The 12,865-nt window shown below is 37.7% G+C and overlaps 1 protein-coding gene across 1 annotated transcript; it reads left to right on the top strand.

Annotated features, from left to right (window-relative positions):
• The first annotated feature begins 968 nt into the window (after positions 1-968).
• LOC311068760 (DBH-like monooxygenase protein 2 homolog) lies at positions 969-9,499 on the top strand. The gene is made up of 13 exons (XM_084091389.1): positions 969-1,356; positions 1,926-2,072; positions 2,518-2,670; positions 3,193-3,276; positions 3,363-3,515; positions 3,737-3,839; positions 4,255-4,421; positions 4,510-4,598; positions 4,728-4,824; positions 6,528-6,587; positions 7,414-7,544; positions 7,633-7,741; positions 7,840-9,499. Exons 1-13 carry the CDS (start codon positions 1,090-1,092, stop codon positions 7,978-7,980), a joined length of 1,701 nt encoding a protein of 566 aa, XP_083947515.1. The 5' UTR covers positions 969-1,089; the 3' UTR covers positions 7,981-9,499.
• Positions 9,500-12,865: the final 3,366 nt, after the last annotated feature.

Here is a 12,865-nt window from a genome sequence, read left to right as displayed (position 1 = left end):
AACGCAGAAGAGCCATCAGCAAAAGTAGACTTAATATAGCAGAAAAGGAGCTGCATACTTTTTTACAGCAGTAATATTTTATATTAATGTGTAATGCATTCTGTCTGTTTTTAACCCTGTCCAAACTGTAAGTGACTGATTTCATGATACATTATGGCCATGCAATCTTACTGTTTTCAAATAATATATATTATAAATATATAAGATTACAAAAAAGGGTAATTGGTCCATAAGCAATTGCAAATTTAAAAAAAACTTTACAATAATTTAATGTTTTAATAAAAATTAATTAAATTTTAATCAAATGTTTAATCTACAAAATATTTATTTACTTATATTTGTTCGTATTAATCCATCTCTTTGATGTTTTTTATTGTTTTGTTAGTTTAACAAAACGATCCCTCATATCCATTTTGTGTAGCTTAACAATTTTAAAGCTTAATTTATCTTAATTTTTTCATTTGTCCGAGGGAAAATTGTGCCAAGCCGGAAGTTAATGCTTATTCCATTCAGTAATGTGAACTTATTTACTGTCCCGCAATATAGAGATGTGAAAAAAGGCAATACACACACCCAGAATTATTCCCTAAAACATTCTTTCTATTCTTTTCATTTTTATGATGGCCTTTTTTTTTCAGTTCTGACCGCTGCTCTTTTGCTTTGACAAGAGGATACTGAAAGGGCAAAACCGCAAAACAAATATTTACTATAGCTTATGTAACATTATTAATGAATCTCTGCCATAGTCAGGAATTACAAATTGCTACAATTCTATGCGGGCTGTCTCCAAAATAAATAGTAATTTTTGTATGTAATGCTTGTTCACTTCTAAAGAACATGAAAGGTGCTTTTGGTAGTTGATGGCAACCTCTCTTGTACTACTTAGCCTTTATGCTTCCCCGATAATAGAGTAAAATCAGGTGATGTGGAACCTGATTCACCAGACCAGAGTGAGAGGAGGAGGACTTTGACTCAGGTGAGGCGGGGGTTTACAGACCGCTTACAAAGAGTGCTGTTGAAGTGCACTACTGAGCAGTTTCATGTACACTGTCTTCTCAAACATCTTACACAAAGACTTGAAAAGGTAACATGGGCCCATTATCTCTTGTCCTGCTCTTTCTTTCAGCCCAGTGGTCCTGCGCTCAGGAAGACCCTCTTCTGCCTTTCTCTGAACACCTGGACCCCGAGCACAATGTGCGGCTGAAGTGGGGCTTTGATGAGATCCAGGGCACCATCTTGTTCGAGCTCACTGTCAACACCAGCGGCTGGGTCGGGTTTGGCTTCAGCCCTAAAGGAGGAATGACTGGAGCCGATATCGTCATTGGAGGAGTTGGACTGAAAGGCAGTTACTTCACGGTAAAGTAAAAAATGACTGACACTCATAACTGTCAAAGTCACTTACAGTAGATACTTTTATATTCTTGATTCTGATTCATATATGTATTTCAAATTTAGTTAAGAGTATCTCTTATATAAATTATTTTAGTCTTTCACATTATCAAGATTCAAGACTGATGATAACTGTCAATAACTCACTTCAAGTGGAGTTACACGCTCTTCTTTATATTCTTGATTCTGATTCATACTGAGTGATATGTAATTAGTTCATTAAATATAAGATTTTATATTATGAACTTTAGTTTTCTCAGTGGCTCTAAGTTGGGATATTTTTTAAGTTATTTTATAAGTGTGACAAAGTCAGGGACAAGACAAAATGTACTTTTGTATTAGACGAATAAGTTGAATTATATTTGTTTCCAAACTAGATGTTCTAAATAGATGTAAATGTTGGTAAATTAACCTGATATTATTGAAAGTCAATCTATTAAACTAGTTTAAACTGGATTGGGAACTGTACATCTATAAACATAAAGACAAACACCTGTTGCTATGCGTACATACATCTATGTTTCCCTGTTGTTCAGGACCGTCATGCTGGGGGGAATTCAATACCTGTGGTTGACCAGCAACAGAACTACAAACTCCTGTCTCTAACCGAGTCTGATGGGAAAACTGTCATGAAGTTTCAGAGATCTATTGAGTCTTGTGATGAGAATGATTTACCCATCACTGTGAGCATAAACATTGAATGTGTTTCTTCCCCCTATACCACTACAAAGGAAGAGTATAGTTTAACATGCAACCCTCCTCTTTCTTCTGTGTAATATGTATTCTGCAGTTTTATTCAGAAAACAATGATGTTGAAACTATGGCATTGCTGACAAAACAAAACCAGCAATGTAATGGAATCCGCATGTCCTCAGGGATCAGGCCAGGGTGTTTCTGAGAACGCCTTCAACTAGCTTTCAGTTGTCCTTCTAAAAACCCTCCTTAACTCAGAAACCTTACATTTCTATATCAAACAAATAGCTGTTATCAGTGGCCATATGCACACAGCAAACTTTTGTGAGTGACAACCACATTTAGCTGCATTGTGTAGGTGGCCAAAGAGCTTCTTACTTTCCATTTAGAAATCACATTAAAAGTTTATTTTTATTTTTATTATTGCATGATCAGAATCTTCCCATGAAGCTGATCTATGCGTACGGACAGAGTGATGATGTCTCGTACCACAATAACCGAAGGGGAACGAAGGAGGTGAACCTGTTGAAGTACATGCCTCGTGTCACTCCTCCAAACAGCAAGTATTTCGACATGACTATGGTCAATGTAAGAGATTTTTACTTTTTCTTTATGCCTGAAATTTCATGAGTAACATGTGACACTTATTGTAATTTCATAATAAAAAAGTATGCCAATAATTTAGATTAAAAAGAAAGTACTGGTTGTTTAAGTCATTTCAACTTAAATTTTACGTTAAACCGACTTAATCTTAATCCTTAAATGCATAATTTTTTTGCCAATCATTATTAGGTTACATATTTGGGTCTTAGCGACCCGGATCTATCTAACACAAAGTTGTATTTTCAGCAGCATTACTACAGTCTTCAGTGTCACGTGATCTTTCAAATCATTAAATATGCTGATATGTATTAAATATGCTGAATAAAAGTATGCTATTCATTCATTTCTTCTTCTTTTTTTAAATCATACTGACCCACAAACTTTTGAATGGTAGCCTAGGCTACTGTAAATGCATGTTGATCTCAAAACTCGGCACCAATCATGCAAGAAAGTGAGTGTGAACTTTCACTTTACTTAATAGGCTGCTTACATTTAAAATCATTTCAGTTCTCTGTACCAGCCAATCAAACCTACTATCACTGCAAGATCATGAAAGCCCCAACTTTTGATCGCAAACAACACATTTATCGTGTAAGTGAGTCTATGAATTAACACACATGATCTATCCACCGATCTGTCGATCATCTTCATCTCTGACTTACTTTCCTCATGTCCAGATTGAGCCGTTCATCACAAACTTCGACCTCGTGCATCATCTGCTGCTGTACCGCTGCCCGCCGACTGTGACGGAGCCATTTGAAGTGCGTTGTTACACGGGTCGCGGTGAAGAGTGTATGGAGACCGTTGCTGTGTGGGGAGTTGGCGGAGGGGTTAGTCTCTCCTGTGCTTGTGGTTTTAAAACATTTTCATGTGAGAAACAACCAAATTTAAGCAATTACTCACAGAACTGATTCAGCTGGTTCACTGAAAATAATATTAGGCTACTTTATTATTGAAATAGCCTACTATTCATGTATTAATATGCAAAACTTGAGGTAAAATTACTTACTGAAGCTCTATGTAACCTTTGTAAAATATGATGTTTTTCAAGGCTTTTGAACTCCCTGAGATGGCAGGACTTCCAATTGGAGGAAATGTTGGAGATTTTTTCTACAGGCTTGAAGTGCATTACAACAACCCAAATAAAAGTGCAGGTCAGTCAGTAGTGGTTTACAATGTAAAATATCAATGTGATGAATATTTAAAGTCAGCATGAAACGGAAGTTGCGATAGTCTTTTCTTCCCTATTGTGATTTGTGACATATCCGAGTGAAATGGCTTCTTGAATGTGAGGGGTGACACTGTGGTTTGCTATAGAGTGCAACAGTCATGTTCCTGATGGAAAAACTCCATTTAATTTTTCCATAGGGAAATAGATTTTTTTAACGATAACTTATAAATCTTTAAACAGCCTTACTGTAAGCTACAAAAATACTTCCGGAACCAGCGTCGCTGAAAAAGTTAGTGGGGACTGTTGCACTCTATTGCTGTGATCTCATGTGTGACAGGTTGTCCCAACCTCTTTTGATTTCATGATGACAAAGTAAAACAATATTCCCCTCTACACAGGTCGAGTTGATAACTCGGGTCTGCGATTCTATTACACATCTGAACTCCGTCAGCATGATGCAGCTGTTCTGATGACAGGACTTGCCGTGGCCCCTGGGTACGCCATCCCACCCAAAGCCAAATCCTTCCTCACGTATGGCCTGTGTGACACTGCCTATATTCCAAAGGTATGTATGTATTAGCTACTCACATTCTCACAATCAAAGGCAGACTCAGCAGATGACTGGATGATCTGTTGTGTTCTGTGATCTACAGGTTCTGGAGTCGCCACATGATCTTCAGGTGTTTTCTGTGATGCTGCACACACACTTGGCTGGACGGAAGGTGCGAGTCGGACACTTCAGGTAAACGTTTTTGGACTAATGACTGAATTAAAGTTCACCTGAAAATAATGTGCTTTTCTTTCTTCTGTGGTGCATAGCCTAAAGTTACTGTAATGAATTATTCTTTTTGTAAATTCTTATCCTCTTCAGAGGGGGAAAACAGATTGATCTTCTAGCCGTGGATGAAAACTACAATTTTGAATATCAGGAAGTGACAAACTTGGGCAAAACTAAGACAGTGAAGTTGGTAAGTGCGAAAAGGTTTAAACTAATATATATATATATATATATATATATATATATATATATATACACTGCTCAAAAAAATTAAAGGAACACTTTGAAAACACATCAGATCTCAATGGGGAAAAATATCATGCTGGATATCTATACTAATATGAACTGGGTAATTTGTTATAAACAAAAGGATGCCACATCGTTTGATGGAAATGAAAATAATCAACCTACAGAGGATTGAATTCAAAGACACCCCGGAAATCTAAGTGAAAAAATGATGCAGCAGGCTTGTCAATTTTGCTGAAATTTTATTGCAGCAACTCAAAATGGTTCTCAGTAGTTTGTATGGCCCCCACGTGCTTGTATGCATGCCTGACAACGTCGGGACATGCTCCTACTGAGACGACGGATGGTGTCCTGGGGTATTTCCTCCCAGATCTGGACCAGCGGATCACTGAGCTCCTGGACAGTCTGAGGTGCAACCAGGTGATGTCAGATGGACCGAAACACAATGTCCCAGAGGTGTTCTATTGGATGTAGGTCAGGTGAGCGTGGTGGCCCTTCAATGGTATCATTCCTTCATCCTCCAGGAACTGCCTGCATGCTCTCGCCACATGAGGCCGGGCATTGTTGTGCACCAGGAGGAACCCAGGACCCACTGCACCAGCATAGGGTCTGACAATGGATCCAAGGATTTCATCCCAATACCTAATGGCAGTCAGGGTGCCATTGTCTAGCCTGCAGAGGTCTGTGCGTCCCTCCATGGATATGCCTCCCCAGACCCTCACTGACCCACCATCAAACCGGTCATGCTGAACGATGTTACAGGCAGCATAACATTCTCCACGGCTTCTCCAGACCCTTTCCTGTCTGTCACGTGCTCAGGGTGAACCTGCTCTCATTTGTGAAAACCACAGGGCACCAGTGGCGGACCTGCCAATTCTGGTGTTCAATGGGAAATGCCAATCGAGCTCCCTGGTGCTGGGCAGTGAGCACAGGGCCCACTAGAAGACGTCGGGCCCTCAGGCCACCCTCATGAAGTCTGTTTCTGATTGTTTGGTCAGAGACATTCACACCAGTGGCCTGCTGGAGGTCATTTTGTAGGGTTCTGGCAGTGCTCATCATGTTCCTCCTCGCACAAAGGAGCAGATACCGGTCCTGCTGATGGGTTAAGGACCTTCTACCGCCCTGTCCAGCTCTCCTAGAGTAGCTGTCTGTCTTCCTGGCATCTCCTCCATGCTCTTGAGACTGTGCTGGGAGACACAGTAAACCTTCTGGCAATGGCACGTATTGATGAGCCATCCTGAAGGAGCTGGACTGCCTGCGCAACCTCTGTAGGGTCCAGGTATCGCCTCATGCTACCAGTAGTGACACTGACCCTAGCCAAATGCAAAACTGGTGAAAAACAGTCTGAAAAGATGAGTAGGGAAAAAATGTCAGTGGCCTCCACCTGTAAAACCATTCCTGTTTTGGGGGTTGTCTCACTGTTGCCCATCTAGTGCACCTGCTGTTAATTTCATTAACACTAAAGCAGCTGAAACTGATTACCAACCCCCTCTGTTACTTAACTGACCAGATCAATATCCCAGGAGTTTAACTGACTTGATGCTATTCTCTGATTAAAAAGTGTTCCCTTTATTTTTTTGATCAGTGTATATATATATAAAACTTATTGGCAGTAAGTGAAATAAAGCAACTTTTTTTGTCTTGCAGGGTGACAAATTGCTGGTGGAGTGCACATATAACACTGAAAACCGCGCCACACTCACATGGGTTAGTGCATTTACATAGAGGCTCATATTGTCTTTTATTCAGCAGAATGTAGTTTATGGAACGTAATGTGTTACGTTACTTTTGCATTAATCTTTCTCAACTGAGCTGGGCTTCATTTATTTTTGGCAAATGTAATGGCCTTTTCACACTAAAAGTGAAATGAATAAACCTCAGGCTGAAGGAAATGCCATTCTGGATTGCAGAAGAATAGGACACTTAGGCTGAATCCCAATTCTCTGTCTTACCCCTTACCCTTACCCCTTCCCCTTAGTTTTGCACGTTCACGTGAGAGTAAGGGCTATCCCAATTCTCATTTTGATCAAGGGGTAGGGCTAAGGGGAAGGGGAAGGGGTAGGGGTAGGGGTAGGGGTAGGGGAAGGGGTAAGACAGAGAATTGGGATTCAGCCTTACTTCAGCAATAAAAACAAACAAAACAAAAACAAATGAGATGTTTATCGAAAGTCCTTTTCGCTTAGTATGGTTGAATTGGATCATCAAAGGTCAGCAGCAAAGACATTGGTTCATAAAGTGAGATTAAATACATAAAGTACCTAAAAATTAACATTAAATGCTCACATTTAGAAATACACTAAGCATCATGTTCTCACAGCGCACACAACGCCTCTGCAATTACTCACGATTTCTCTCAAGAGGTGTCAGTCAATAAATGGGAAAATAATGTAACCTGCATTGCTTATTTGAAAAAAGTAACTTGGATATTTTGTTGTAAATTTAAAAGTAATGCGTTTCTTTACTAGTTACTTGACAAAAGTAATCTGATTACTGGGGGGAATGTGGATGTGTAACTCTCTTTTTCTGCCCTCAGGGGGGGCTCTCGACTTCAGAAGAGATGTGTTTGTCTTTCCTCTTCTACTATCCAGCTATGAATCTGAGTAGTTGTGTGAGCTTCCCTAATTTACAGACATTAGGATCTGCAATGGGAGCAACAGATACAGCGTAATCTAATTTAAAACATTGTTTTAATGAATTTAGCTGTCAATATTTGCCCTAATGATAATGTGGCTTTTATTTGATAACTTTGCAGTACCTGGGTCAATATGATGAACACGAACACTTGGAATGACACGTCTATCAATCAATACCAGCAAACACTGAAGAGAATTGATCAGCTAGTCATAGTTGTTGATTCATTTGTAAGTGTCCACACCTCTACAACATGAATGAAGCCTTTAAACATGTTTCGGTTCTGACCTCAGCTGTTAACCTGACACCCTTTTTCGTATATTTCCAGACCAATGTGTCATACAACCCAGGGATGATTCCTGATCTCAAAGTCATCCCGCCTGCACCCTGCATGAGCGGTTGTGCCATCGAAAGTCTTGCTTTGATATCGCTGCTCCTCTGTTTGGCAGTGCATTGGGCTTCTTTATGAAACGTTCATGCAAAATACTAAACCTGATGTAACTTGATGTTCTTTCAGTGTCTGTGATCAAAAAGTAAATCAATTTAACAAGCAATGACTCCTGGCTCACAACAGGGACATATTTGACAGCAACCTAAAAACTAGAATAACAGAAAATTGAGATAAATATATGATATATAACCTTTTTATATAGATTTTTTTAGCTAATCATATTAGGATGGAAATGGACTATACACTTTACTTCCATTTGTTTACTTTCAGCTCATATATATTATATATAAATAAAATGTGACTATATAGAATATTTCCAACCTTGAATTGTAATTAAAAACAACAAAAATGACAATAATAAATATGATTATTATTATTTTATGTTTTTTTTTACAAAATACCCAATTATTTAGCCAATAGATTGAGCGTTTATGCAGTGGTAATGCATAAAATGGTAGACGTGTGCTTATAGCGCCCTCTAGTGAGAAGAATAGTCTGCTTGCTTAAAGGGGTCATATAATGCCATTTTTGTACAAGCTAATATGATTATTTAGGGTCTAAATTAAAAGTCTGTAATATACTTTAAAAATTCTCATTAGTATTGTAAGAAAACACTCATTTTACCTGGTCAAAAACAGCTCTGTTTTCAGTAGTGCATGTGTCTTTAAATGATAATGAGCTTTGCTCTCCCCGCCCCTCTGTTCTCTGCGTTTGTAACACAATAACACAATAACCATAACGCGTTGTTCATTATAAACGTGGGATTATGAATTATATTGAGAACGTCGTACATAGTCACATGCCGTAATGTACCCTGAGTGTAAACCTTAGCCGCATTCATCGTGAAGCGTGCTAGCGATTTGCAAAGATTAATATAAATATTAATAAAACGTTACACTCACTTCAGTTCTTCTGGAGGTGCAGCAGGAACACGAATAGTTGGTACCGATCCTTTTTTCAGGAGCAGCTTCTTAGCAAAACCAGCTTTATAACGTTACTGACCCTCGTTTGTAAAGCAGTCTGGTGTGTGAAATGATTCGCGCAAACATGAAAGCATTGCTGTTGATCGTGGGGAATATTCCCTTCGAAAACAAACTCAGCCACTGCATCTTCAGCGGTTCGGATTTAGGAACATCAAAATGACTGCTGTGTTCCTTATTACACCCAAGAACAGAACACCACAATCGCTTAGATGCCATTCTGCTCATAGACAGTGCTCCAGGGTATCAACAATGACCGCGCCGGTCCGCGCGGACTATGATTGACAGCTCGCTCACAAGCGAGGGCGGGTCTGTGTTAAAACGCTGCTGTCAATCAACAATCGTGGGAGGGGCGTCGATTTTGTGATGTCACAAAATCGAACGGCTTGATTTGAGATGGGGGAAAACATATAAGAAGATTTAAAAAAAAAACACTGGATGGATTTTTATCATTTTATGATGGTTGTGTACAGGCACTGCCAACACACATTTCAGTACAATCAACTTGTAAAAGTGCATGTACTATTATATGACCCCTTTAAAGAGATCGTTCACCCAAAATTGAAAATTCTGTCATCATTTACTCACCCTCAAGTTGTTCCAAACCTGTATGAATTTCTTTCTTCTGCTGAACACAAAAGAATATATTTTGAAGAATATGGGTAACCAAACAGATGATGGGCTCTACTGACTTAGACCTATGGTCTCTTGACCATATAACGTTAGTAAGGTTAAAAAGTACTAAAAAAGAAAAAATTAAGTCTTCATTTATTCATCCTTGTGTCGTTAAAAATCTGTATAGATCTTATGCGCCAGAAACAAGCGCGCATCTTTAGAATATTGTCTTTGAACTTCCTCGACAGAAATGCCATTGAAATAAACAGAGCGACCGCATAAACGGAAGTTCAAAGACAATATTAGCCTAGACATTCATTACAAAAATAAGAAAACGTGTATTAGTTATCAAAAATCGATTTTAACCAACCTAATGTTTTAAATGTCTGAAATTTAAGTGGACTATTAGATTTTGGTTGTCACGCTTAACATATTTTCATTAATTTATAATTTATTTAATCTTCTAAAGATATGTTCCACTTATCATAAAGTGTGAACATTAAAATGATTGGATTGACAGTTCTCGATATGCAGTATGCAACACATACAAAGGCTAAATAGAGAGATTGATTGCTTTGATTGATTATAAAACTTAAGTGATCCCCCTAGTGATGGGGATTCAAATCTTCAAATCCGAAAACAAGAGGATATGCATTGCCCTCAGCTGGACTGAATGGCAAAAGAGCCTGCTGGATTTAATAAGGGAAACTGCGAAAACAATTATCAGTTTAAACTAAAGGTTTAAAGACTCGATAGTGTCCCTTCTAACCAAAGATCCAGTGATTCATGGATATTGACATGCAGCCCATTTTAGGTGTGTTTAGGTGTGCCATGCAGTCTTTTTGCCACTCAGTGGAGAGGCATCCAGCTGCAGCCCCGCAGACTCACTTCTCGCTAGACACCTGTGGCTGGACACCAGTGGATGGACAGCAGACGTCATTTCCGTATCGTCATTCACTTTCAAATTGACGTCATTTCCGTATGGCGTTCACTTTTCAAATTTGACGCGCCATGCAGATGTCAGCGGTAAGAAAAAAATAATAAACTGTCGATGATTTATAGGTCATGTCAGAATTCAAATGCACAAACTAGCTAGTTAAAAAAAAATGTTCGTCTTGTTTTCAAGGTACTGTGTCGTGTTTTTAAAGGTATTAGTGAACTCTGGTGTGCCTCAATTCTAGAGTTAGGTTGCTATAGATTTTCCAATTAAATCGTTCTTTGAGTGGTATGATTTAATATTGTAAATACGTTTTTTTTTTTCACTTGGATGTGTGAAGATTGTACCCAGTTAATGAGATCTCATAGAACAGTCTTGGCAGAGAATAGTCTAAAATGCTAGGTTGTCTATATGCACACGAGAGTTTGCTAGCTAGCTATGTTTTTTTTGTTTTTTGTTGAAGTAACGTTAGTACTTTTCCCTATGCACGTGTAAATGCCTAATTTCTAATAAATATTGCAAAACCATGAAGTGTTAATTTGATCTGGATTGTTTGGTAAATTGTCTGATCATGTGAATCTACGTATATTTTAAAAACAGAAGTGGTTACATTTACAAAAAAAAAAAAATAAGAATTGAATATCCAAATGGGCAAGGCAAAAAACTGTGGTCAATTAACATGTACAAGTCTGTTGTATTGACAAAACGTTATAGTCCATTGATCTAGGCTGAATTTAAGTCACAAAAAATAGTGATATGATCTGAACAATATATATTTTCAAGGTGGTTCTTGTGAATGCAGTTTGCATGAATAATTGATGTTATAATATTAAGTATATTGAGAATTGTTTTATGTAAAGAGATATGATAAAGATCATATTTCAATTAGCACACAGCTTTTATATTATATATTTTAAGTCATAAAAGTAAAATGACAATACGGAAAAGACGTGTGCAATTAAGCCTGCAAAGAATGCTGTCTATCCACTGGTGAAAACAGAAAATAAATATGCTGTCTATCCATAGGTGAAAATATAAAATAAATATATGTCTATCCAGAGGTGAAAATATAAAATAAATATATGTCTATCCAGAGGTGAAAATATAAAATAAATATACTGTCCATCCAGAGGTGAAAATATAAAATAAATATACTGTCCATCCAGAGGTGAAAATATAAAATAAATATACTGTCCATCCAGAGGTGAAAATATAAAATAAATATTCTGTCCATCCAGAGGTGAAAATATAAAATAAATATACTGTCCATCCAGAGGTGAAAATATAAAATAAATATTCTGTCCATCCAGAGGTGAAAACTAAATATGCTGTCCATCCAGAGGTGAAAATATAAAATAAATATTCTGTCCATCCAGAGGTGAAAATATAAAATAAATATACTGTCTATCCAGAGGTGAAAATATAAAATAAATATTCTGTCCATCCAGAGGTGAGAACTAAATATGCTGTCCATCCAGAGGTGAAAATATAAAATAAATATTCTGTCCATCCAGAGGTGAGAACTAAATATGCTGTCCATCCAGAGGTGAAAATATAAAATAAATATTCTGTCCATCCAGAGGTGAGAACTAAATATGCTGTCCATCCAGAGGTGAAAATATAAAATAAATATTCTGTCCATCCAGAGGTGAGAACTAAATATTCTGTCCATCCAGAGGTGAGAACTAAATATTCTGTCCATCCAGAGGTGAAAATATAAAATAAATATGCTGTCCATCCAGAGGTGAAAATATAAAATAAATATACTGTCCATCCAGAGGTGAAAATATAAAATAAATATTCTGTCTATCCAGAGGTGAAAATATAAAATAAATATTCTGTCTATCCAGAGGTGAAAATATAAAATAAATATTCTGTCCATCCAGAGGTGAGAACTAAATATTCTGTCCATCCAGAGGTGAAAATATAAAATAAATATTCTGTCCATCCAGAGGTGAAAATATAAAATAAATATTCTGTCTATCCAGAGGTGAAAATATAAAATAAATATTCTGTCTATCCAGAGGTGAAAATATAAAATAAATATTCTGTCTATCCAGAGGTGAAAATATAAAATAAATATACTGTCCATCCAGAGGTGAAAATATAAATTAAATATTCTGTCCATCCAGAGGTGAGAACTAAATATGCTGTCTATCCAGAGGTGAAAATATAAAATAAATATATGTCAATCAAGCGGTGAAACCGGAAATTAGCGGCGAAACCGGAAATGACGGAGAAAATGGAAATGACGTAGGCTGTCTATCCACTGGTGTCCAGCCAGTGGTGTCTAGCCAGAGGTGAGTCTGCGGGGCTGCAGCTGGATGCTATTGACTCAGTGGGCGTAACTGCAGTCACTCTGGCCGACGGA

Source organism: Abramis brama (genome assembly GCF_963993115.1).
Source record: "Abramis brama genome assembly, chromosome: 18".
Classification (NCBI taxonomy): Eukaryota; Metazoa; Chordata; class Actinopteri; order Cypriniformes; family Leuciscidae; genus Abramis; species Abramis brama.
This window is presented reverse-complemented; position numbering and strand designations above follow the sequence as displayed.

Coding starts and splice junctions, on each gene's coding strand:
- LOC311068760 (XM_084091389.1), top strand. CDS start 1,090: ATGGGCCCATTATCTCTTGTCCTGCTCTTTCTTTCAGCCCAGTGGTCC. Junction 4,599..4,727: donor GTGCGAGTCGGACACTTCAG/GTAAACGTTTTT, acceptor TATCCTCTTCAG/AGGGGGAAAACAGATTGATC. Junction 6,588..7,413: donor ACCGCGCCACACTCACATGG/GTTAGTGCATTT, acceptor TTCTGCCCTCAG/GGGGGGCTCTCGACTTCAGA.